This window comes from Neoarius graeffei, chromosome 5, assembly GCF_027579695.1.
Source record: "Neoarius graeffei isolate fNeoGra1 chromosome 5, fNeoGra1.pri, whole genome shotgun sequence".
NCBI lineage: Eukaryota > Metazoa > Chordata > Actinopteri > Siluriformes > Ariidae > Neoarius > Neoarius graeffei.
Genome location: NC_083573.1, coordinates 102,521,427 through 102,549,074, shown reverse-complemented (window position 1 = coordinate 102,549,074; position 27,648 = coordinate 102,521,427). Strand labels below are relative to the sequence as shown.

General features: G+C 42.6%; 1 protein-coding gene across 1 annotated transcript in view; it reads right to left on the bottom strand.

Annotated features, from left to right (window-relative positions):
* LOC132887201 (NLR family CARD domain-containing protein 3-like) overlaps nt 1-16,780 on the bottom strand; it is a 96,971-nt gene extending 80,191 nt beyond the window's left edge. The window contains exon 1 of the mRNA XM_060922672.1: nt 16,668-16,780. Within this exon, the coding sequence (XP_060778655.1) occupies nt 16,668-16,780 (113 nt within the window). The remainder of the gene's footprint in view (nt 1-16,667) is intronic.
* Nucleotides 16,781-27,648: the final 10,868 nt, after the last annotated feature.

The following is a 27,648-nucleotide window of genomic DNA, read 5'->3' as shown; positions in this document are numbered from 1 at the left end:
ATGAGGCTTTTAGCGCAGCCACATTCACAGATGCAGTTGTCTTGAGCACGAGTTTTTGTGAATCTTGTTCACGTTTTTTACGCTCAAAGAATTCAAGGGGTTTGTGTTTAAGTGTCGGATGTTTGGATTCTAGGTGTCGAATGAGCTTGGATGGCTTCATAGCCTCATTCGACAACTTATCGCCACATACCACACACAAGGGATTTGGTGCATGCGAGTCACCGGTCTGTGCAAACCCATATTTAAGATATGACTCGTCAGATTTGCGATTGAAAGATCCCTTCTTTTTCTTCGACGTTTCTGGTTCACCAGTATCATCAGTGGGCCTTTTTTCGCCCCTACCCACACCAAAGAAATTCGCTAATGACGTCTGCTTTTTGTTCATTTTAGCTAACGTGTAGCACTGACTGTACAGTACCGCTGACCATGAACTGAGCTGAACTGAGACTGCGCTGCGGGTTAAGTAGCCTACGTGTTGAGGGGTGGGACAGACAGACAGTCATCATGATTGAAAAAAAAAAAAAAAGCTGTTTAATATGCTGCTATGGGCCACCTATGCAATCTGTGCAGTCTCCACGTAGACGTTTGACATCTAAACGGGTGTGATGAGCACATTTCTGTTTTGGTTTTTTTTCCCCCTCGCATTTTTTTCGTGTCAAGGCCTGGTTTGGAATGTCCGCGGACCGGTGTTTGGGGACCGCCGGTGTAGAACGATGTCTGTCTGCAGCACCAGGGAGTCTGAAATGTCGAAGAACTCAACGGATGGATAATTTTCCAACTCATAATGAATGAATGAATGAATGAATGACTTTATTTAAAGACGATAAGTTGATCAGCGGAGCTGGCGGGGTCGTGTACAGATACAAATGATTACAAATACAAAAGACTAAAAATATAGACAATCTTTTAAAAAATCCTTAAAATCTGTTGATTATCTTCACATTAAGTTCATTAATATTATGCTTAACTATTGTCTTTGTATTTAGTTACGGCTACAAGAGGATCAAAATTTATTCTCCTAATATCAAATTTAGCGAGTAAACTTTTGTTTCACAAGAAAAATCCTTCTTTGTTAGTGTGTAAGGATCGACTCCCACTGAGTGGTTTCTATATCCACTTCTTGGGTTTAATAACTTGCTTGTTTGCTGAACACAAACATGGCAATAAGTTCCTATGTTAATGGACCAGACTCCACTTTTGGATCATTCATCCCTTTTGGCTGAGAATGCCCTGCATGCATGGTTTGGCTTCTGGCACATCCATACAGTTTTAAATACAACACCTACAATTAAAAACAGTTTTTATCAGATTTATTTAATTCCTGGGCTCCCATCTGTAACAGGGAGTGATGTTGCATCCCATGAATACAATTTACAGGAGATTATTAGATTCTAATAGAATAGATGAGCCAAAATAATTGGGGATCTTTTTTAATGGGCCCCGACTGGGTACAAGTATGAATAGGTTGGCCTCGAAGCAGAAAAGGTTGAGAACCCCTGTGCTAAGCTAATCAAGACATTCCCTAAGAGACTTGCAGCTGGAATTGCAGCAAAAGGTGGCTCTACAAGGTACTGGCTTTGGGGGTTGAATACCTATGCCCACTCCAGATTGCTGTTTTTTTTTTTTTTCGGGGGGGGATCATCATATTTTTTGTTTGTGTCACAATAAAACTATTTTCAGCTTTAAAGTGGTCGGCATGTTGTGCAAATCAAATGGTGCTAACCCTCCAAACATCCATTTTAATTCCAGCTTGTAATGTGACAAAACAGGACAAACTCCAAGGGGGTGAATACTTTTGCAAGACACTGTCCATGAGGGAGTTCTCTGATTGGTCAGGAGTTTGTCAGGGTGGGGTTTGATGGACACTTCTTATTGGGGTTGTTTTACTGCTGGAGGTCAAGATTTTGGGAAAAATATGATGTAATTATTTGAACTGAACACAAAGTTGTGTGTTGAGTTTCAAACAGACAGTAAAACAGTTGGTGTGTATCATTCTCTGCTCACACACACCTCTGATTTCTGGGGGTTTGGAGTGGACCTGAGTACAGGTGGTGTGTTCACGTGTGTCAAAAGGTTGGTTTAATAACCTGTTAGTGTGAAAAGTGAAACCATCTCCTGTAAAAGTACCAGAGGTTTGTTTCTCTGTGTGTGTGTGTGTGTACCTCAGTGTCTCCAGTGTACAGTGTGGATTCTCCAGTCCAGCAGAGAGCAGCTTCACTCCTGAATCCTGCAGGTTATTTTCACTCAGGTTCAGTTCTCTCAGTCTGGAGGAGTTTGAGCTGAGAACTGAGGACAGAACTCTACAGCTTTCCTCTGTCAGATTACACCGATACAGACTGGAAGAGAAATGATGAAATCTGTGAATATCTGATGGATAAATGCAGTGTGTTCCATCAGTTGTGAAATAAAGTGTCTCCCTGAACACAAGGTTCTGATGTCAGAATAAAAATATAAAATAAAGAGACTGTGTGTTTGTACTTGGACAGATCCACGTGTCTCAGCTCATATGAGACGGTGGATTTAACTACAAGAAAGGGAAAGGGACGGATAGAGGTGGAGACACAAGATCTAAACAGCTAGAATTACAATTCACAAGTTTAATTTTTATTGATTGATGATATGGAATTAATGTAGAAAGTAAACCTGATTCTCATAGACACGTTTCAGTTTCTTATAGAATAATACATTACACTTTAAACAACACACATCAGTTTAGTTCAGTGTTTCTCAAACTTTTTCAGTCCAAGGAACACTTTATTAATAAAAATATCTCGCGGACCACCAAACCCCCTAATTATCCCGAACAAAAAACAATGAGCCGACTTCAACAGGATATTACAAATTACACACTAATGAAATGACAGTTTTACAAATAGTACAGTCATCTCACTCATTGTTGTCCTTATCTTAATGGGAAGAATGGTGCTGCTTATTCTGATCCATCAGTGAAGCAATGTCTGGCTCCAAACTGGACAGTTTTAATCTCATATTGGGGGCCACATTGATCCTGTTGCGCTGCTTTGTTTTCAGTCCAACCAGAGTGGAAAACCCAACTTCCCAGTTGTACGTGGTTGAAAATGGCATTAAAGGTGTCATTGCATCGTTTTTTCATTAATTGTGCGGTGGTCTCTAGTATGAATGAATGCCCTGTGAGCCAGTTTTGGTCAAAAAAAATGCTGTGGTGCTCCTGTTTCAGGCTGTTCTAGTTTGGTGGAGGAGTGGGTGGGGAGAGAACGACAGGATTTCAGCTCTTACTCATGAATATTCATGTCATGTAAACATATCGCTTCTGATTGGCTAACAGCACTGTGATGCTCCCTCCAGTGGGTTATGGGCAAGACCATGACTACTAATTTTTGAAGTGACGCAAGTTCGTAGGGCTTTTTCTGATTCGCTCGTTTTTCCGTTTATTTTCTTTCATAGGCTAATACAGGGAATGGGGTGAGAAGAACATTTTCACGTGCAGCATGCATATGCAACTTGGAGTGACCTATGGTATTTCAAAAAGAGCAAGTATTAAACGGTTTGTCGTGGAATGACACCTTTAACAGTTTCAGAGCAGAGTCAGCCAGCGCAGGATGTTCAGGTTGGATGTGGACCCAAAAGTCTGTCAAGCATTTCTCTTTAAACGTCATCTTCAGTGTCCCATCTGATGCGACGTCCACAAGACCGTCAACCTCTCTTGGTGATCGCTTGGAACTGACGTGCTCAATGTGTTTTCTGTCTCCAAATGGATTTCTGATCCACTCAAAGCCCACATCTAATTCTGGGAAAGATCTCCACAATTCAGAGGTGGACAAAGAACCCAAGTTCATTACTCAAGTCAAAGTACAGATCCCACTGATCAAATGTTACTCCAATGCAAGTGAAAGTTGTACAGTCAAATTTTTACTTAAGTTAAAGTACTGAAGTACTTGATTTTAAAAATACTTCAGTATTTAAAATACATTTTCTGTCAACATATTGTTGTATTATTGCCATCACGCTTTTCAAACCTAATCCCTCTGAAACAACCGACTGGATTTACTGACCAACTTGTAGAACCTGTAGAATAAACGCCTGGTAGAATGTTACAAAATGAAACACAACTGAACTGAAAAAGAGCCGTTGCCATTTATTTATTTATTGTAACGCTCCTCCCCACCCCACTGACATGATCGTGTTCTGACCCAGCTCTGGCAGTGTGTGCACACATGTATGTGTACGTTAATCAGGAAGACAGTGGAATAGCTGTAAACGCAGCTTCCTCAGAAAATAAAAATGATGATCCAACCTGATTAAAACCCAGATCCACACCTCGAGCTTAATAACTGCCCAACAGCAACACTGCTTTAAACAAGAAAAATAAATGCAAGACCATCATCTGCCATCAAAACAAAAAATTCCAAAAATTTGTTGTGGCTGACGAGTAAAATACTGTCCATCTCACATGTCGCGCGCGCGCGCGTGTATGTGTGTGTATACATGAGTAAGTGTATGTATTCATGGACATATGAATCTGCCTGTGGAATCATGGTAATTTAACAATAAGCTAGCTAGTCAGTGAAGCTCCACCTGATGCTAGCAAACTCTTTTCAAACTCAAAATCATATTGGGTCGCTAACATTACTAGAAAAGACAGATTTGTACATTCTGTTTACTTGTACAAGATTATGCTAAAACATATTTCTGAAAGGACTTCAGATAAGTTAACGTTATTCATGTTAGCGTAACTCCATTTTTACATGCTAACTAACAGTGTCCAAGTTAACTAGCTATGTGTAAATGTTAGCTGTGGGCAAGACTATGGCAACTTGGCAGGAAAATCCATAGAAAGTCGTTTGAATAAGCAGACTGCAGAGATATTGCAACGTTATCGCTAGCTCTAAAGCACAGTCAACTTTATGAAAAGCTTTTTCTTGGAATAAAACGTTTACATACCTTAATATCCTTCCGCAGGTCAGACAGCAAGTTTTTGTCGGCTATGACGTGCTTTGTTTTACGCAAACGGAGCAAGCATTTAAAACGAAACCAATCGTTATTCCTTTCAGAAAACTGAAACATGGGTGACTTTGGGTAAGCTTTCTCTTGGAATAAAACTTTTACAAACCTCAATATGCTTCCGCAGATCGGACAACGAGTTTTTGTAGGCTGTGATTTACTCCATTTTAGGCAAAAAAAAAAAAAAATCAAATGAAACGACTCGTTATTCCTTTCAGAAAACTGAAACATGGGTGTGTGCATTCCCCAGAAGAACCGCCTCCTTCCATTCTGCCATCAACTGATCGTGTTAAATAATTCTGCGGAGAAATCACTGAACTTGATTTTATAGTCTGTGGACGTGACGTGACCCTAGTGATTACTGATTGGCTGTCTCAGGGTCACCTGCGAAAAAACACGTTTTAGAAAAGAAAAAACATCCTCTTTCAAAGCTGCTTCAGAGTAACGAGTAACGAGGACCTTGATAGAAATGTAGTGGAGTAAAAAGTACGATATTTGTCTTTCAAATGGAGTGAAGTTAAAGTCATAAGTTGCCAAAAAAAATACTCAAGTAAAGTACAGATACTCAAAAAGTGTACTTAAGTACAGAACTCAAGTAAATGTACTTATTTTTTTGAATTTCCCTCCGGGGATTAATAAAGTAATTACGATTCTGATTACTGTCCACCTCTGCCCAATTGTGAGTGAAGGCCTTGCAGATGTTCCTTAAAGGCTGCAACTGTGCCGCCATCCCGGACCTCCTCGGCAGTGAGAAGAAAATCTGCCAGCGTAGGGAAACTATCGAATTCTTGGCGATCGAGACGGGCACACTACAATTCCATCTTGAGGCGTGCGGCTTTAATTTTGTCCTGGACAGTAAAGACTGTGATCGCTTTTCCTTGCAGCGCTAAATTCATGGTATTGAGAGTGCTGAACAGATCAGCAAGATAAACCAATTTTGCGAGCCACTGGAAATCATGCATTCTGTCATACAGTTCATCACTTTGATGCAGGAATAACTTGACCTCATCACGCAGTTCAAATAGACGGGTGAGAACTTTCCCACGCAATAACCAGCGAGCTTCAGTCTGAAAAAGAAGTTTCGTGTGCTCGCTTCCCATTTCTTCACACTGAGCTTTAAAAAGACGTGTGTTCAGTGCTTTGCTTTTACTCATATTAACTATTTTCACAGACTCGTCCAGGACTGGTTTAAGACACTGGGGCATTTTTTCACTGCCAGTTGCTCTCTGTGAATGCAGCAGTGTGTTGCTGTGACAGATGGTGCTACTGTGCAGACACGCGCAGCGAGGCCCTTGTATTCTGCCGTCATCGCAGTCGCATCGTCTGTGCAAATGCCAACGCATCTTGTCCAGTCAGTGTTATTCTGCACAATGAAATCATTAAGTGAGTTAAAAATCACTTCTCCTGTGGTGTTGGTCAGCAGGGGGTGACAAAAAAAGAAAATAATCATGCACAGCACCATCATATATACACCTTACAAAACACAGGAGATTTGCCTCGTTCTCAATATCAGTGGATTCGTCCATTTGCAGAGAGAAAAAGTGACTTTGACATAAACGTGTCACCAGCTGCTCTTGGACATTTTCAGCCATGGATGTTCTGGACAGTGTCATTGGACAGAGGTACCCTGTTCATTTCATCACTTGCTTTCCCCCCAAGCATTATGTTAGCCATAACCTTTGCAGCTGGCTGAACTAAAGTCTCGCCTATTGAATGAGGTTGGCCTGCTTTCGCGATCAGCAGGGAGACCCTGTATGAAGCTGCTGGAGCTTTCGCATTTTCCACAGGCACAAAAAACTGTGAGGCTCCCTTTCTCGTGTGATGCTGAAGCTCTTCACATTTTCTCTCAAAAATGCAGTCGGTTTGTTGACGTAATCCTTGTGTTTAGTTTTGAAGTGCCGCTTGAGCTTAGCAGGTTTCATTGCCTCGTTGGCCAATGTTTCGTAGCACAGAACACAATGTGGTTTCGGATCCTCCGCATTCCCAGTCCAAAAAAATCCAAACTTGATGTAGTCGCTGTGGTATTTTCCTTTCGCTTTAGCATTCGATTTTCCATGGTCATGTTGAGCTTCACTACTACTCTGAGGGAGCTCCTGCAGCAAACTGTCCTGGGACTCCATATCAGTGCTCACTGAATCATCATGTCTTTGCACTTTGTCCTTGCTCGTGTCAGACGTTTCTTGTGCTTTTCTTTAGACTGACCCGCTCTTCAGCCACCGATCCGTTATCTTTTTGACAGTTTGATGCTGAGTCTAACTTGGTAACTCGTAGTTTCTCCGCATTCCACATTCCCATCACATTCAGAGTTGATGTTGATTATGAAAGTGTAACCGAAACTGACGGAGCTATAGGCAGTGTCACAAAACTGTCACCTTGCTTAATGTCAGACAAATTCAAATAATAGGCAACTATTTGAATTTACAGAGGACTTTATTTAATATAGAAAACGACTCATCTGTGAGACTCAGAACTTTGCTTTTGGAGTCACATCTGCGATTTGAGAAACACTGATAAAACATGATATTTTACAACATCAACTCGTGGAGCAGCAGGGGGGTCGCTCATGGAGCACACTTTGAGAAATAGTGATTGAGTTCACTGTGGAGAAGATGGAACATGAAATGTGTGTGTGTGTGTGTAGAGACAGTCAGTAACTCACTGTAGTATCTCCAGTGTACAGTGTGGATCCTTCAGTAGATCAGAGAGCAGCTTCACTCCTGATTCTCCTGGATTATTCCAGGTCAGATTCAGTTCTCTCAGGTGTGATGAGGGATTTGACCTCAGAGCTGAAACCAGAGCAGCACAACCTTCACCTGTAATACTGCATTTAGACAACCTGTAGAGAGAAACATCTCACAGTTACAGCATAAATCACTCAGCTTTACTACACAATACACACAGTCTTTATATACAGTACACTTACTCTGTGTGTGTGTGTGTGTGTGTGTGTGTGTGTGTGTGTGTGTGTGTGTACCTCAGTATCTCCAGTGTACAGTGTGGATTCTCCAGTCCAGCAGAGAGCAGCTTCACTCCTGAATCCTGCAGTTTATTGAGACTCAGGTTCAGTTCTCTCAGTCTGGAGGAGTTTGAGCTGAGAACTGAGGACAGAACTCTACAGCTTTCCTCTCTCAGATTACACTCACGCAGACTGGAAGAGAAATGATGAAATATCAGAACACTGATCTCAAACACACAAACACAGCCATAATCCAGCTAAACTTTAGCATGGAACAGAAATGTGAGTGTGTTTCTCTCACACACAGAAATCAGAGGACAGGACGCCACATCAGCACATTTACAGGAGCAGCGCCGTCTTTCTGCACTCCACAATCTCTCAGCTACAATTTATTATCACACCATTAGCTCATGGACAGAACACACGTGAGAGCGAGCAGCCGACAAACACTCCACTCTGACCTGTGTTCAAGTTTCTACAAACTAAACACACACAGTACTCTCTCTCTCTCTCTCTTTCTTTCTCTCACACACAGTACTCTCTCTCTCTCTCTCTCTCTCACACACACACACACACACAGTACTCTCTCTCACACACAGTACTCTCTCTCTCTCTCTCACACGCAGTACTCTCTCTCTCACACACATGCAGTACTCTTTCTCTCTCACACACACACGTGCAGTACTCTCCACACATACAGTACTCTCTCTCTCTCTCACACACACATTACTCTCTCTCACACACGCGCAGTACTCTTCACACATGCAGTACTCTCTCTCTCTCACACACACACACACACACACACACACACAGAGTACTCTCTCTCTCACACACGCGCGCAGTACTCTCCACACATACAGTACTCTCTCACACACACACACACACACACACACACACACACACACACACACTACTCTCTCTCTCACACTCACACACAGTACTTTCTCTCTCACACACACACACACACACACACACACACGGTACTCTCTCTCTCTCTCTCTCTCTCTCTCACACACACACACACACAAAAAAGGGAAATATCGGGTCTTTAAATTTCCAAAAATGAAGTGAGTAAATGCAACACAATTAATTTATATTCTGCTTGTGAACATGGATTAATCCAGTAGACTTCAGTTGTTTATAGAGAATGCTGAATGTACCAATTTCTTTCATGTTGATTGAAATTTATTGAATTAAAAAAACAAACTCAGTGTAATCGAGTTTAGTCTCTACCGGAAATGGAATACATTCAAATGTCGCCAGGAAGTGTCGTTAACCACTCCAGAGCAGAAGGTGGCGCTAATGCGCTGATAAGTTGGAGGCCAAATAAGCCAAGAAGACCTGCAAGCCCGCGAAAATTATGGACAAGTCTCCATTTTCTTCAGCAACAAGTCACCGTGGAGAGAAACCAAATCACTGAAAAAGTAAGTTCTTCAAATTGATATACGTTTGTGTTCAAGTAAGTTGGGCGATAGTCCACTCAAGTGCTGTTTTCAAACAGTAATGTTACGGAACAATTACAACAGCCTGTTAACTTTTTCTGGTATATAATGCGCATTGCATGTTTGCGAACGTTAGCTAACATCCGCTAGTTAATTTACAGTTGATAGTTAATGTGAATAATCGTGTTTCTCCGCTGAGCCCCGGCTCCCGGTCCTGCTACTGACCACAGTGCTTCGTTAAAGTTGCAGCCGGTGGAGAGCAGCCGTTAGCCGGCTGTTGAAGTGGATTTCATCGAGCTTCGCCCCCGCGCTCCAGACAGTGACTGTGGGGGGAGGAGGGGAAATAAGAACTTTATTTAGCAATGACATGTTTAGGACAGTGTGTGTGTGTGTGTGTGTGTGTGTGAGAGAGAGAGAGAGAGAGAGAGAGAGAATAAATGTGTCAAATAAATGCTGGTGTGGCTATGAATGTGTTGGTGCAAGTGTCAGTAAAATGCGGGCTCATGTCAATGTTAAAGGAGAACTGAAGTCATTTTTAAACTTGCTTTATTTCTTAATTAACGTGTTTTTCAATTACGTTTTCGGTTTTAGTAACTTTATATCGTGACTCGTATTGGCAACTAATTGCAATTAAATATTATACTTATCGGCCTATTCGGTTTTTAGCCGTGTTGAATTTAGTTCGTTTGGTCCACGGCAGGCGCCGCTTATCCGCGCGATCTTCACGAGACTTGTGCGAGACTTCGAAGCGTGAGGTGTCAGCGCTGCCATTTTGAAAACTGTTTTCCAAATGAAGTATTGCACAAAAACAAGTTTAAATGACGATTACTGCCTACTTTTTTCAAACTTTCCTGATTGCTATCAAAACAAACAAAACTTCCGGCTTGATTACATCACCGTTCGAAAGAGAGCGCGCGTGTCTTTTTTTTGCGGTCGCACTGAAATAAATCAAATTAAAAGTCTGCAAAGAAGAAAGTATTCAGCCTTGATTTAAAAAAACCTGAAAGCTGCAGGTACTTTGTATTGATTAATGTGGGAAATGCGCTCAGTATAATATGGATTTATCCCAAACACACATGCGTGTATATATTATTTTGAAACCCACCAGCCAACTGATCTGGCACGTTTTAATTGTGCGACAGTAATGACATAAATACCAGCGTGATGGACTAGTGTCCGAAAGCGTTTTCTCATTTTACCAATGAACTCACTGTATAGTCCTCTGTATAGTAATTCCCTTTATAATTTATCTAGAAGTTTTCTCTATTTTCTATTCTCTGTTTATCCTGTAATGATGCTACTGGAATTTTAATTTCCCTGAGGGAACCCTCCCAAAGGGATCAATAAAGTTCTATCTAATCTAATCTAATCTAATCTAATCTAATCTAATCTAATCTAATCTAATCTAATCTAATCTAATCCTATATAGGGAGTAGGGAGTAGTGAACAAGTGAGCGATTTCGGACACAGGGAATGTTGGCAGATGTTGGTCACTTTGATTTCCGCTGTACGCTTTACTTCCGTCCTACGATGTCTCGCACAGGTCTCAGCGAATCTTGTTTACGGCCACTGCTTTGACATATGGACTGATATACTACAGAGCATATTTCAAACACTCATAACTTGCTATAGCAGTGACAAAATAGCGATCAAAAATGCATTCCTATATTTAATAAAATGACAAATAGAATTTTGATAATTAAAAAAAAATTGCCTTCAGTTCTCCTTTAAAGCTGCAGCACACAACTTCTGTTGACCCCTAAAGGAATTCTACATAATTACAAATACCCTACCGGCGCTTCCACATCGTGTCTGGCAGTATAGGCTGCGGTCACACACACACGTAGACGAATTAATTTAAAAGGTAGAATAAATGGTTCTCAAGAACAATTGTGCAACACACTTTTTGTCAAACTCAGTAAATATCTCCTCATGGTCCACCAGCTGTCTGATCTGTGTGTACACTGAAAAAGAATCCAGTGTTCATACACAACCATGGTTCTGTAACTGGGCAACAAAGTGGCTCGGACCGAGCCTCACAACATTATTTCAGCCAATCAGCAGGTGCGTTCACAGTGTGTTCTCATGGAACAGATAATGCTTCCATTTTATTAAATGTTTATATCATGTTCTGCTGTAGTTACTTGTTCTTGTCTTTAAATTTACCTTCATTCTAACTTTCACCTTACCTAGATCTACAGTGTCACTATTATATGTTTATTCTTTTCTTGATAGGGCTTGGTGAAAAGGTTTGATTTACCTAACTTTGGTTTACCTACCTTTTGTCTGTTTTGGACAGAGCATGGATCAAAACACCATCAGTGAGGCCATTGAAGACACCACCATTGGGATTTATGTCCTTAAAGAACATGCTTCAAGTGATGAAGCAGAGGACATTGGCATTGTTCTTGAAGGCATCAAGGTGTAACAAGATCTTGATAATGTAGCATTAGCTGTTGCTATGCTGTTTGGACCGATGTATGCGCTGAACCTCAGCTACCCTGCTGACCTCCGCTACACTTTTGAGGTCATCCAAAAGATTAGGATGGAACTGGATGGAGGTAAACTTTCCAACAAAGCACTTGCTCTGAAAAACAGGCTCTCAGTTAACGGCTCAGACTGATTTCTGTTGTGTATCCACTTTTGTGTGCGTGTGTGTGTTTATTTCTCAGTGATGAGTTTATGCACGGTTGATTACTTTTTGTTTGTAAATCCACTTTGATTTGTCAAAATTGTCAGCTGTGTAAAATGGTGTTCACAGGGTTAACCCTCATGGGAAATTTTTTATTTTTTATGAAGCACTAGAGCTTATTTTCCTTATTCAGTTTGTGGCATGTTTGGCTTACGTCAATAAAATACTGTAATTGTTTTGTATTCACTCTTGAGGATGCACTGTTGCACTGTACAAACAGTTCACAGTATTTTTTTTAACGTACTATGATAGGTTTATACTGTGTCTGCTGTTTGTTTTTATGCTGAATTTACTGTATGGCAACTGCACTGAGTCCTTCTGTTCAGGTAAAATGTGTGATCTGTAAAGTTTAAGGATCAATACAGTCAACGTTTAATACAGAACCCTGAATCTTTGTTTTTTGTCAATGCAATTTTTTTTTTTTATATTTGATTTTTGTATTTGCACACACTTTAAATACAAAACAATTTGGCTGGCTTTAACAAATAAAGTTAAATTTAGAGACCTAACTTGGGTTGTAAGGACATCACAAAATTGCTTTTAAGTTACATAATACCTTTAAATAATATTAGCATTCACAAATCAAGTTAGTTACATTTAAAAATCTGGTATCCTGAACATGATATCACTTTAACATTACTCCATGAATTGGCATTGCAATAGCTTAAAAAAAAAGTAAAATCAACTTGATTCTTTTAAATAGTCGAACATGATTGAAATACTTTGGTTTAACAAGTAATAATTACATCCATCCATCCATTATCTGTAGCCGCTTATCCTGTCCTACAGGGTCACAGGCGAGCTGAAGCCTATCCCAGTTAACTATGGGTGAAAGGCGGGGTTCACCCTGGACAAGTCGCCAGGTCATCACAGGGCTGACACACAGACACAGACAACCATTCACACTCACATTCACACCTACGGTCAATTTAGAGCCACCAATTAACCTAACCTGCATGTCTTTGGACTGTGGGGGAAACCCACACAGACACGGGGAGAACACGCAAACTCCACACAGAAAGGCCCTTGTCGGCCGCTGGGCTCGAACCGAGAACCTTCTTGCTGTGAGGTGACAGTGCTAACCACTACACCACCATGCTGCCCCAAAAGTAATAATTCATTGAGAAAAAGAAGGAAATGATGTCACTCATACACATTCTGATCATGTGGGACCGATGTACACATTAAAATCAAGTAAATGCAAAGGATTTTTTTTTCAGCACACAGTGTGTTACTGTCATTTCGTTTGGTTAGTTTCACACTGCACTGATTTTCCTGAGCACCAAACTGTTTGTCCATGAGGGAGCTCTCTGATTGGTCAGGAGTTTGTCAGGGTGGGGTTTGATGGACACTTCTTATTGGGGTTGTTTTACTGCTGGAGGTCAAGATTTTGGGGAAAATATGATGTAATTATTTGAACTGAACACAAAGTTGTGTGTTGAGTTTCAAACAGACAGTAAAACAGTTGGTGTGTATCATTCTCTGCTCACACACACACCTCTGATTTCTGGGGGTTTGGAGTGGACCTGAGTACAGGTGGTGTGTTCACGTGTGTCAAAAGGTTGGTTTAATAACCTGTTAGTGTAAAAAGTGAAACCATCTCCTGTAAAAGTACCAGAGGTTTGTTTAAAGAAGATTAGAGTCACTATTAACAAGCATTTATCTAAACACTGCAGTTCAGTGTGACATTAAAATAACAAACCATGCAGTAATACATTTATAAATAAAAATAAAAACACTCACTCAGCTTTTCTGGAGGCTTTGACCACCGGCAGCAGCTTCAGAAGACATTCCTCTGATTGGTAATATTTCCTCAAATTAAACTCATCCAGCTCCTGTTCTGAGTTCAGTAACACAAACACCAGAGCTGACCACTGAGCAGGAGAGAGTCTGACTCCTCTGAGACGCCTGAAATCATCTCTGTTCAGGTAACGTTGTACTTCCTGCACTAGAGAATGATCATTCAGTTCATTCAGACAGTGGAACAGATTGATGGATTTCTCTGGAGATGGATTCTCCCTGATCTTCTCCTTGATGTACTCGACTGTTTCCTGTGATATCTGCTTCCTGTCTGGGGCAGTAGGTCTCGTAAGAGAGTCTGATTGGACTCCAGTAAGAGACCCAGAAGGAAGCGGAGGAACAGGTCCAGGTGTCCATTCTCACTCTGTAAGGCCTTGTCCACTGCACTCCTGAGGAAATCAGACATGTTTGATTTGGTGAAAAGATCAGACAAATCAGTGGTTTGTCGTTCTGTTACTTTTCTGCTGATGAAGGAGATAAACGTGTATAAAGCAGCCAGAAACTCCTGAACACTCAGATGTACGAAGCTGAACACCTTCCCCAGGTGAAGCCCAAACTCCTCTCTGAAGATTTGGGTACACACTCCTGAGTACACTGACACTTCTCTCACATCAATGCCACACTCTCTCAGGTCTTCCTCATAGAAGATCAGGTTTCCTTTCTCCAGCTGTTGGAAAGCCAGTTTTCCCAGTGCCAGGATACTCGCTCTGGTCTGCTGAGGATCAGGCTCACATTTCTGATGGTACTTTTGGTCCTTGTGCTTGATCTGAAAGATCAGGAAGTGTGTGAACATTTGAGTCAGAGTCTTGGGGATCTCTCCACTCTCTGCTTCACCCAACATTCTCTTGAGAACAGTGGCTGAGATCCAGCAGAAGACTGGGATGTGGCACATGATGTAGAGGCTTCTTGAAGACTTCATGTGTGTGATGATTTTATTGGCCAGGCTCTGATCACTAATCCTCTTCCTGAAGTACTCCTCTTTCTGAGGATCACTGAACCCTCGTACCTCTGTTACCTGGTCTACACACTCAGGAGGGATCTGATTGGCTGCTCCTGGTCGAGAGGTTATCCAGAGGAGAGCAGAGGGAAGCAGATTCCCCTTGATGAGGTTTGTCAGCAGCACATCCACTGAGGCCGACTCCGTCACATCACACAATCTCTCATTGTTCTGGAAATTTAGAGGAAGTCGACACTCATCCAGACCATCAAAGATCAACAGGACTTTGTTCATATCATAGTCTATTAATCGAAATCCTTTCATTTCTGGGAAAAAGTGATGAAGGAGATTCATCAGACTGAGATTTCTCTCCTTCATCAGATTCAGCTCTCTAAAGGGAAGTGGGAACATGAAGGTGACGTCCTGATTCGCTTCTCCTTCAGTCCAGTCCAGAATGAACTTCTGCACAGAGACTGTTTTTCCAATTCCAGCAACTCCTTTAGTCAGCACGCTTCTAATGGATGTGTCTTTAAAGAGATCCTTACATTTGATGGGTGTCTCCTGTGTTGCTGGTCTCCTGGACGCCGTCTCAATCTGTCTCACCTCATGTTCTTTATTGACGTCTCCACTCCAACCCTCTGTGATGTAGAGCTCTGTGTAGATCTCATTCAGAAGAGCTGAGCTTCCATGCTGTGAGATTCCTTCATTAACTCTTTTGCACTTCTCTCTCAGGTAGGATTTCAGCTTTTGCTGATACACAGAGACATGTTCTGAGAAACAAAGTAATAACATCTTTTCATCCAAAATCACTGAGAACAATATAAATTAAATATTGATGTGCGTTCCTGATTAATGTATAGAATTTAGATGGAAAATATAGACATTGTAAAATAAAACTAATTTCAGAGTTCTATTATCACTGACTTATTCAGCTTGATAATTTTAATATGATGTATTTAAATATGAACCAAACTGAAGTAGATAAAATAAAGTGATGACTCAGAGCTCTTACTGTTGCGCAGTGTGTGAGCGAGATCTGTGTGGTTCATGTTCTTCAGGAAGTGCAGTGTGATCTTCAGCACTCCCTCTCTGACACTGCTCTGATCCTCCTCATCCTCCACCTCCCTCTCAGAGCATGCTGGGGAATCTGGACTCAGGAGCTTCTTAAACCTCTTCAGCTCCTTCTGGATCACACTGATGACTTTGTGTTCCAGCTCCTGGTGAGAAACACACAGGAACAGACCCCAATATTATAATGTTACACAGTGAGAGAGGATTTATTTTAGGAAAAGAAGAAAAGTCAGTTACAACTGAAATTGTGTCTGATTACCCATAATGCTGCTGTATGTGGATAAAACTGTACACACACACCTTGAATATGGACTCCAGCTGCTTTCTGCTGATGTTCGATTTCTTCTTTTGTGGTCTGTGAACAAACAAAACACATGCTGGAATATGGACTATATGTATCATAGCTGTACAACACACACTCATAAATACAGAGACAGATATTTAACACTCTCCTCTTAACACAATACACTGAGTTCAGGATTTCCTCACTGACACACACACATTTAGAAACACATCTTTGAATGAATGAATGAATGAATGAATGAAATCGTGATTAATGTCCCAGGTGTAAATGTTCTCCTGTCGCACCACAGACCCTCCAGCTCAGGGACTGCAGGCTGAACTGAACTCTTCCAGCAGTTTTCCTCACTGCCAGTCCGAGAGCTGCAGCACTGCACAGTTTAGTGTTTTACTGCTTCAACACCTGATAAAGCTCATGAAGGGCTTCAGAATGATGCCAGTGAGTTTGATCAGGTGGAACAGTGCTGTAAAACACCTCACTATACTGACCTCAGATCAGCAGAACTCTCTCTGTCTCTGAAGACAGGTGGGGCTTCCATTGACCAGTCACTCTTCATGGACACACAGCTGGGTTCTGGTGAGTCTGATCTCTTTCTCTTCATCATTCTACAACACAGATATTATTACAGACACAAATTAAGGGAAGTGTACATGCTAATATAACATGGAGTGGATATGGATGACTGTATATCCAGTTTGAATTAACAGAACCTCTTTGTCTGAATTAAATTTGAGTAATAAGCAACAAATTAAATCACATAGACAAATAAAAGACAAGGCTGAGCATTTCAACCAAACATATTATAAAATGCTTAAAAAACTCAGACATTCGTCATTAAAAACAGACATTAAAAATAGCCTGAATGAGACTGGAGCTCAGACCGGCCAAGACGCCCAGAAAATCCTAAGTATGACAGGTGGCACCACCATCTTGACAATTTTATGCACACCCACCTGGGGAACACTGTATGTGAGTTTGATTGAAATCCGATCGATCCTGTAGGAGGAGTAACGATTAATGTAAATTGTGGACGGATGACGATGGACGGACGACGCGTGATTGCACGTCATCCGGCCTGGCCTGAGGCCCGAGGAGCTAAAAACAGGTTAAAACTTGCACGCAAAAAACTTGATACAACAATTTCTTGTACTGTTTACAAACACATTTCCAGGGTTCTTTTGTCTCAACTCCTGCTTCAAACTGAATCAGTGTTTGGCGGCTGTCCAATCATTTCATGGAGAAACACAAGAGTCATTCTATCATTCAGGACACATTCCATGTACTTTGATGATAATTATATTTATTCTAACTATTTTCTTCAAAATATCAGATTTTATCAATTAATGGAAAGAATGCTATCACACAAACAGAAGAAGAAGAAGAAGAAGAAGAAACCTTTATTTGTCACATGCACACTTCAAGCACAGTGAAATTCTTCCTCTGCATTTAACCCATCTGAAGCAGTGAACACACACACACCCAGAGCAGTGGGCAGCCACACCAGAGCGCCCGGGGAGCAGTCACAGGGGTTTGGTACTTTGCTCAAGGGCACTTCAGCCCAAGGCCGCCCCACGTCAACCTAACTGCATATCTTTGGACTGTGGGGGAAACCGGCGCACCCGGAGGAAACCCACGCAGACACGGGGAGAACATGCAAACTCCACACAGAAAGGCCCTTGACGGCTGCTGGGTTCGAACCCAGAACTTGCTTGCTGTGAGGCAACCATGCTAACCACTACACCACCGTGCCACCCATTTTATCTATCATTTGCTTCATTACACTTGAAATTTTTCATAATGTTCCTAAATTGACCGTTTTTGCTCCGTCTGTGTTTCAGTTGAGGGAGTCTTATTTTCACAATAATGAATAAAGACCATTAAAGTCAACAACAACTGTTTTATTTCTTTCAAAAGTCTAAATTGGGGTGGCCAAACTACAGCCCGCGGGCCAACTGCGGCCCGTTGCTCTCTTTTATGTGGCCCGCTATGAATTATAAAAATTAAACTGTAATTTGGCCCGTTGTAATGTCAGTCTGAGTACATTGCACTTTTTAGTTTCAATACTGGGTGGCGCTGCAATTTTGAGCAAGATTTGGCTCCGCTCTAGACTCTTTGGTTGAGTTACTCGTGTTCGCTCACGTTACTGTTGTTTACTTTATTGGTTGTTGCCTTGGAGACGAGCAAAGCACTCAGATGAGCGATTACATGCGCTATCACAGTAACTGACAAAAGATGGAAGTGAAAAGATGAAAAATAGTGAGTGTAGAAAATTTCAGACTAGATGGGAAAATAAATACTTTTTCATAGAGATTAAGGGAAAATGTGTTTGTTTGATTTGCAAGGAGTCTGTAGCAGTGATGAAAGACTATAATGTTCGAAGACACTATGAAACTAAACATCAGTCATACACTTCATACACTGGCCTGGAGAGGGAGAGAAAAGTCAAACAGATGACAGCTAGCCTGTTAGCGCAACAGCAGCATTTTTTTCGTGCCAACAAACTTCAAGAAAACAGCACCAGAGCTAGCTATGAGGTATCTCAACTGATCGCTGAGCATGGAAAACCTTTCTCGGATGGTGAATTTGTTAAACACTGCCTCACTAAAGTTGCCAGGATAATGTGTCCAGAGAAGATTCAGGACTTCAGAAATGTGAGTTTGTCCAGACAAACAGTTGCCAGACGACTCGAAGACCTCTCAGCTAACTTGAATCAGCAAGTATCAGACAAGGCAATAGCATTTGAGTTTTACTCAATTGCATGTGATGAGAGTACCAATGCCACAGACACAGTGCAGCTGCTGATTTTTTTACGCGGCATCGACATTAACTTTGGCATTACCGAGGAGTTACTTGATCTTAGGAGTCTAAAAGGTACCACAACCCGGCCTGGAAATGAACTTTTTTGCCAACAAGCCAGTGGGGCTTGTAACTTTGTAAAATTACTAGCCCGACTCTGAATTCACTAGCCCGACACATTTTGAGTTTAATTTTTAACAAATTTTAAAAAATTCAAATAATTTGGTGAATGGTGGAGGGTGGGTGAGTGGTGAAATAGATGTTGCATGATTCACCCACTGAACAGGAAACAAATTACTTACTTTTTTGACCCACGGGAAATAAAAATGTGCCAATTCCCAGTAATCACGGAAATCACGCCATTTGGTGGAAAATTGCCTAATCACTCCAAATCACGCATCTCACTCACGTCTCGCGAGAAACAACAAAAATGGCACTGCCCTTGCTATACATACACAGTAAGCCGATTTTCGCTGATTTTGAGTGATTTATGACACTTGCAGATACAAGCCATCAGGGCTTTTGCTTTATGTGTTTTCCGACGCCCGAGGCAAAATTTTGATGCCATTGGCGTATGGGTTTGTGAGGGAAATTCAATGGACGAACATTATTATTCTCTGTGTTTCTGTATGTTGAGCTCAAGTGACTTAATGGATGAACATTATTATTCTCTGTGTTTCTGTATGTTGAGCTCAAGTGGCCTAATATACCGAGAAAGATGCTTTTTCCAATGTTGTACCGTAATTGCCTTTCTGTGGCCTTGGTGATAAGCAGGGTGCCTGAGTTCTCCATAACTACGCATCCGCCTGCACATACCAGAGCACGCCAGGTGCACGCTTTAACAAAGCTTCATAGAAAATCTTGAGCCAATCACGTGAAGATGCAAACAGTAAGCGAATGCTTTTAGAGTATAATAGATAACAGCCACTAAAACACAACTCAGAGTGCGCGTACTCTCGGCATCATCAGAAGTGGTGTCTTCTTCTATTCTTCTCTTTCCTTTCCTATTTTATATATCTGTTTATATGATCTACTATAATAAATAACTGAAAAGACGACTGCTAAGCGTTCTGAAGTGTTTATTAGAAGTTTCCATTACAATTTGGCGTCCCCTGGGTGGGCCCTATGCGTCTGATCCTCGGACGATGGAACACTCCCAAGGCTACGGTGCGGAGCTGAGAACTCGGACGAGAGACCAGGCCATCAGGGCTCACCGAACCAGTAAGTGATAACTTTGCATTCTTGTGTAAAAAAATTAGTGGAAACAGCATTTAAAGAATGATACAAGAAATGGACAGAGATTTGTCCTAGTATTTAAAAAATGATATAAGAGATGGACAGAGATTGTCCCAGTCAAGGAAGACTGATATAAGAGACGGACAGAAGTTTGTCCGAGCCCAGGAGGACTGCTAAGCTGTGATGCCATCAATACGTTTGCAGAAAACGGATAAAACACAATTTTGAGACAATAAACTGCGATTAGTTTATTGGGTTGTGTAAGAGAATTATCCGCCCAAGTGACGACTGGGTAACGGCTCACCTACTTGAGCGAAGGAAGTACGGGTGCGTGTCTCGACGGACTCACGTTCAGCGATTCGTAACTGGAAAGAATTGAATCTTGCTCCCTTTGTTCTGTGTGAACAACTGACCCATCAGAGGAACGGGATAGAGAGGTTCGATCACGAAGTTGCAAAGACACACCGGTGTGCACGCAAAATATTGATGAATTAATAGAGTACTGTCCCCCTCCAAATTCTGAAACAGAGAAACAGATTTTGTACACATGCGTGCGTTGTCTTTGAGGTTGTTGTACTAAATGATACCTACTTTAGTTTAAGGCAAATGTCAGATAAATTGTTTACTAATAAGAACACACCTAAAGGATTACTGTGTCGCATTTTTGGACATAGTCCAACTTGCTCTTCTTGTGATCCTGAAAAAAACTCAGCCATTGTTGTCATAACCTATTGATATAACAGTGTACAATGAGGAACAGAAACAGTAAGTTAGGGAAAGAAAAGAAAAAGCAAGTAAGTGTGAGGCTACATGTGCTATAATAAGAACTGGATGTTTCTATGACAGCCCAAACATCCAGTTTATGAAAACCTCGTATGGCGAGGATTATTTGGCACAGTTTGATATATGGGTAAAGGACTTATGATTCCCTGAAAAGGGCAGTTTTAGTCCCAGGCAGATAGAACAGTTAGAAGAAAAGTTGAAACAGAAGGAAAAAGAAGAGTCTGCAGATAATGTTAAGTTTTTAGGGGACTGGAGGACGTTTTCTGCATGGAAAGAAGAAACACTTAAGAGAGAGTACAAAAGAGAGAAATGACAGGCAGGGCTCTCACCCTCTTCTCAGTGTTTGAAATTTCAGATGGACCCTGACCTGGAGTCTGCCCCACCACCCCGACACACACTGCCTCCTCAGCAAGGCAGAGCATTATTCCCACAAGCGCCTCACCCACAGAGAAGGGGAGAAGTCGAGACAAAGAAAAAAACTGAGCCTCTGGAATCTCCTCCAGCCTACCAGCCGCCTCCAGCGTCAGCACCTCCCCTCGCTTCTCCATCACACACGAGATCCGGTCTTGCATATGGCAATGGAAAAACACTCTCCTGGACCTGACCACGTGCTCACCAGTGGGTCCACAAGGCCATAACCTAAAGTCTGAAGTCCTTCATTTTCCAATGGTGGAAGTGGCTGGAGCTGACAGCGTGCTTTTAGTCCACAGACCCTGGATGACGGCTGATATCAAGGAAAGCAAGGCTTCTCTTCCCAACGTGAGAGAGGTAGGAGGAAAGAGATTTGGTAACGAACTGTTGATATTTTGCAGAGAATTCCAACCAACCACCCATGAACTTGGCCGCCTACTCATGATCAAGATGGGTATAGATTGGAACAAAGTTTCCAAAGAGTGGCCGGAAGCTGACCAGCGAATGACTACACCAGACTGGAGCATGGCTGGCAATGACTGTTCAGCCTGGACAAGGAGGAAGAGGTCGAAGTAGGGGCCGAGACAGGACGACCTGGAGTTACTCGTCCTGGATAAAAGGTGCAACCTGCTACAACTACAATCAGAAGGGACACATTGCTCGAAATTGTCTCCACAGTAGCAGCCAGAAGCCCTGTGAGGAGTACAGCAAAGCAGACTGACAGGCGGACTCCGGGAATGGGCCCCACACAGAGAACAGGGGAGGTAACACACACACACACATCTGATGATACACATACACATAGACAGGAGCATTCACATAACATTAAACACATTAGTAGCAGCACCTGCATGCAACAGCAAAACTACACAGAAACGCCCGATACACCAGTCCAAATTGATACACCTGAAGTTGCCTTAAGTTTGTTAAAATATACAACTGCTCCCTTTTCTAAACTCCCTTGTATGCCCCTCACTGTGTGTGGGCATGTGTTAACCTTTTTAGTAGATTCTGGAGCAGGACACTCAGTGATGCAACATGGGGTACTTCCAGTAGACCCACCGCTCAGCTCAAATTCTATTCAGACAATGGGCATCTCAGGACGACCTGTAACCAAAACTTTCTCAGTCAACCTCCCGTGTGAAAGCGAGGGAGGAATAGTTACGTCCCACTCATTTCTCATCTCACATACATGTCCAGTAAATTTGTTAGCACGTGATTTAATGTGCAAATTAGGAGTAAATCTCACGTCCACTCCAGATGGACTAACTATTGAAGTAACTGAAATGTGCGGTGTGCAGTATGTGTTTGGAAGCCCTCTGTATGTGTATGTCTGGCGGCTCAGATCAACTCACACAAACTCCCAAACACCTTGTACAGCTCGCACACTTGAACACCCCATCAATTGACACAGACTATATGAAAGAGGAAGATTTACATTGCACAGCACATGTTCACCAAGGTCAAGATGTAGAGTTTGAAAAGACTTGGTTTGCAGACCCCCATGCATGTGAAAGACTGACCCTCAAAACCCCATATTGGTCTAAACATTATTGTGCTGTGCAGGTCCATTTTACTCGTTGTCCAAACAGCTGCATCAATGTTCATCGCAGTGTTCTCAAACATGTTATACACAGCCTCATGACAGAGGACTCTGAGGTTGACTGCTGCCAACATGATCTCTTTGACATTAATTCTATACCCCATGTCTCATTAGCAAAACCGCGAGCTGCCCATTGGAAAGACATGGGGAAGTGGGTCAAGAAGTGCGCAGCCAATGGCAATGAGTGGTCCCAAACAGAGGACCCTCGTGTGTTGTTTTGTCAAAGGCTTGGGGTCTACAAGCAAAGTCATGCTATGTGTGTGTATGTTAAGCGCAGTGTAATATTAGCCACGATGACCGGGATCCTGGGGACCCTGGCCATAGTGGCCCATTTGTCTCTGTTTCCACAGGCATAACTCCAGCAGAGGTGCACCCCAAATTGGCAGGAGTTCCAAATTCCGTTTGGGCGAAGGGTAAACATGATGTAGGCCTAATAAAGAATGCTGAACCAGTGGTGATCACCTCCAAATCAGATTTCAGGCCTAGACAGACCCAGTACCCACTCAAACCAGAAGCAATCGCAGGTATAAGACCGGTCTTTGATTCGTTGCTGAAGGCAGATGTAATTGTCCCTTGCCAGGACTCTCCAGTGCGCAATCCTATTTTTTCCAGTTTAGAAGGCAAGAAAACCATCCCAGCTGGATAAGTGGAGGTTTGTCCAAGATCTGCAAGCAGTCAATGCTGCGGCTGTCCCGCGCGCGCCTGACGTCCCTAAAGAGCGCTCTGCAAACCACACCCACTCTGGGACTGCCTGACCCCAATAAACCATTTTGTTCAAAGTGTAGATGAAAGGAAGGGTTTTTATGACCTCTGTTCTTTTGCAGAAACACGGGGATTGATTGAGAACTGTAGCCTAATTCTCCAGCAGGGTGGACCAGTGGCGGCTGGACTTCCTGTTTGCCTGCGTGCAGTTGCTGCAGCTGAAAAGGCGGTAACTGCCTCCAGAAATATTGTGGGGTATTCTAACCTCACCCTTTTGGTCCCACATGCTGTCTCCCTGCTTCTGTTGGAGAAAAAGATGTCACATTTGTCAGCACAGAGATGGTTGAAGTATAACATTGTCATACTTGATATGCCTAACATCATTGTGAAACACTGTTCTGTTCTGAATTCTGCCTCTCTTCTCCCTACAGAGGACGATGGAGAGCCACATGACTGTGTTGCTCTCACTAACGATTTTTGTTCCCCCAGGACAGACTTAAAGAGTGACCCTTTGGAAAATCCAGACATGGTCCTCTATGTGGATGGTTCAGCCTCCAGAGACCCAGAGACGGGAAAGAACAAAGTAGGTTTTGCCGTAGTCTCAGATCACAAGGTCCTCAAGGCATCGTGTCTGCCCTCAAACCTGTCGGCACAGGCCGCAGAGCTCTGTGCCCTTATCGAGGCATGCAAATTGGCTGCAGGGCAATCTGTCAATATTTTTACGGACAGCAGGTATGCATTTGGCGTTGTGCACGATTTTGGCACCATTTGGAAACACAGAAATTTTCTCACTAGCACAGGATCTCCCATTGCACATCATAAACTGGTCTCCGAGTTGTTGGATGCTATTCTACTCCCTAGAGCCACTGCTGTGTGTAAGTGTGCTGCCCATACTAACAATACTGATCTTGTGTCTCAAGGGAATGCCAGGGCGGACGCGGCAGCTAAGTGTGCAGCCTCGGCTTCCAGTTCACCCTCTAACCTTGCTTTTCCTCAGGTTTCTACCCCTTGTTTACAGCTAGCAGACCTTCAGAGCACTGCCACTCAGGACGAGAGACGAGTCTGGAAACAGGCAGGCTGTATCTTTGCAAACTTGGTCTGGGTTTGTCCCTCGGGCCGTCCCTGTCTACCAAAATACATGTTCCCTTTCTATGCAAAATTGGCACATGGGCTCATCCATGTGTCAAAAGGGGGGGATAGTAGCAGAAGTAACAAAGAGATGGTTCACAAAGGGGCTTTCAAATTATGCTGCGAAATTTTGCAAGCAATGCTTGATATGTGCACAACATAATGCAGGTCAAGGTATCAAACTAACTCAAGCAGCACACCCAATACCAGACAAACCATTTGATCATCTCCAAATGGACTTCACTGAACTGACACCTAGTGAAGGGAAAAGGTATTGCCTGGTAATAGTTGACATGTTTTCAAAATGGGTTGAAGTATTTCCCACAGCTAAACAAGACTCAGAGGCAGTAGTCAAAGCACTCCTGAGAGATATAATTCCTAGGTGGGGTATACCTAGCAAAATCTCAAGTGACAATGGAACACCCTTTGTTAATGCAGCCCTAAAGAAAATAGGAGCATTCCTAGGGATAGACCTGAAACAACATTGTGCCTACCATCGTGCCAGTGCGGGAGTAGTAGAGAGGGAAAATGGGTCCTTTAAAAATAAACTAAGCAAAGCTTGTGCAGAAACGGCTAGGATGGACAAAAGGTCCTCCCTGTAGTGCTCACACAAATGAGGATGCAAACTAGGCCTAAACATGGGTTAAGCCCATTCAAAATTCCGTTTGGACGAGTACCCAACATAGGGATAGGGCCAGCCCAAGGAACACTGCCGAACAGCAGACTGTGTGATGATGCAATGTTGAATTACTGTGCAACATTGTCCTCTGCTTTGAAATTTATCCACAAACAGGTAAAAGAAGCACTTCCCAAACCTGCTGAGGGATCTACAACCAGGGGATTGGATCATGGTGAAGGACTTCCGATGAACCAAGTGGAACAAGCCACGGTGGAATAGCCCATTCCAGGTCCTGCTCACGACCCCAACAGCAGTGAAGGTCACAGGCAGAGTGACGTGGATCCACACTAGCCACTGCAGGAGGGTTCCTGAACCGGCTGAGCAGGAGGGAAAAGAAGGCCTAAGTGACCCAGACCCTGACTAAAGCTCGTGAGGAAGAAAGGCATCACTACATGGAACAGTGCGAGTATCACATCAATCATGCACGCACCCTCAATAAGGAAGAGTATTTCAGTGTTTAGCCAATAGATAAGTCTTAGGGTTTCGAGTTTCCTCCAAGTCCCGGTGAGGTGGGACGAGGGCTGATAGGGTGTGCCTGCCCTCTGAGCACCAATACACGTCAAGAAGGGCAAGGGTTAACTCGGTAACATCAATGAGGCACTGAACAAGATGCGCAAGGTTGCTGAACAAATCACAAGCAGATGAACATGGAGGAGTTGAAGACAGCTGATCGTGTTAGTTCAGTGGATGGAAGACTCTGATTCTATCCACCATACCGGTCCTGGGCTTAGTGATTGTGATGCTATGTTTGCTCCCTGTTTTCTGTCAACGTTGTATGTCTGTGTTTCAGAGGCAGCTGACAAATATTGGTTACCAGATGGTGAAAATAGACTCAGACGACTTGCCTGACTGGCCTCCAAACCCACACGAAGACTATAACCCACCGTTTGATGACATCAGCATAGTTGACATGAAATTAGCCCCAACTTAAAACATTTTCATTTGTGGTTGTTTCCTGTTCTATTGTTTCCTGATCTATGTATATAGCTTGCTAGCGTTAACTTAAGATGTCTATGTCTTATAAAAACAGCCTTAGCATTATCCCTGTACACTCAATGACGTGTTAATTCGAATCTCTCTGGGAACTCTTACCACTGAAACTGTGTACAGTTCTTTCCTTTAGCAATTATTATCCTATAGGATAATAAGGGGGGAAATGTGAGGGAAATTCAATGGACGAACATTATTATTCTCTGTGTTTCTGTATGTTGAGCTCAAGTGACTTAATGGATGAACATTATTATTCTCTGTGTTTCTGTGTGTTGAGCTCAAGTGGCCTAATATACTGAGAAAGATGTTTTTTCCAATGTTGTACCGTAATTGCCTTTCTGTGGCCTTGGTGATAAGCAGGGTGCCTGAGTTCTCCATAACTACGCATCCACCTGCACATACCAGAGCACGCCAGGTGCACGCTTTAACAAAGCTTCATAGAAAATCTTGAGCCAATCACGTGAAGATGCAGACAGTAAGCAAATGCCTTTAGAGTATAATAGATAACAGCCACTAAAACACAACTCAGAGTGCGCGTACTCTCGGCATCATCAGAAGTGGTGTCTTCTTCTATTCTTCTCTTTCCTTACCTATTTTATATATCTATTTATATGATCTACTATAATAAATAACTGAAAAGACGACTGCTAAGCGTTCTGAAGTGTTTATTAGAAGTTTCCATTACAGGCGTCTGTCAATTTCCAGCCCTGACAATGGGTAGGGACATTTTTGAGGCTGTATTGGCTGCGATTAATGACATTAACCTGCCCTGGGACAAGCTGTGTGGAGTTACCACAGATGGGGCTCCAGCAATGACTGGCGAACGTAATGGGATGGCCTCTATGGTATGCGGAAAAGTTTGCGAAAGCGGAGGTGAGGCTGTAAAAATGCACTGCATTATCCACCAGGAAGCACTCTGTGCTAAGACTGTTCAGGTGAATGATGTGATGGACACGGTGGTTAAAACAATCAATCGATCTCATTCGTGCAAAGGCACTCAATCACAGACAGTTCCAAACTTTTTTTGTCTGAAGCTGAAGATGGAGACGTCATCTACCACTCAGATGTGCGCTGGCTCAGTCGTGGCACCATTCTGCATAGGTTTTACTCACTGAGATCGGAAATTGACCAGTTTTTGAAA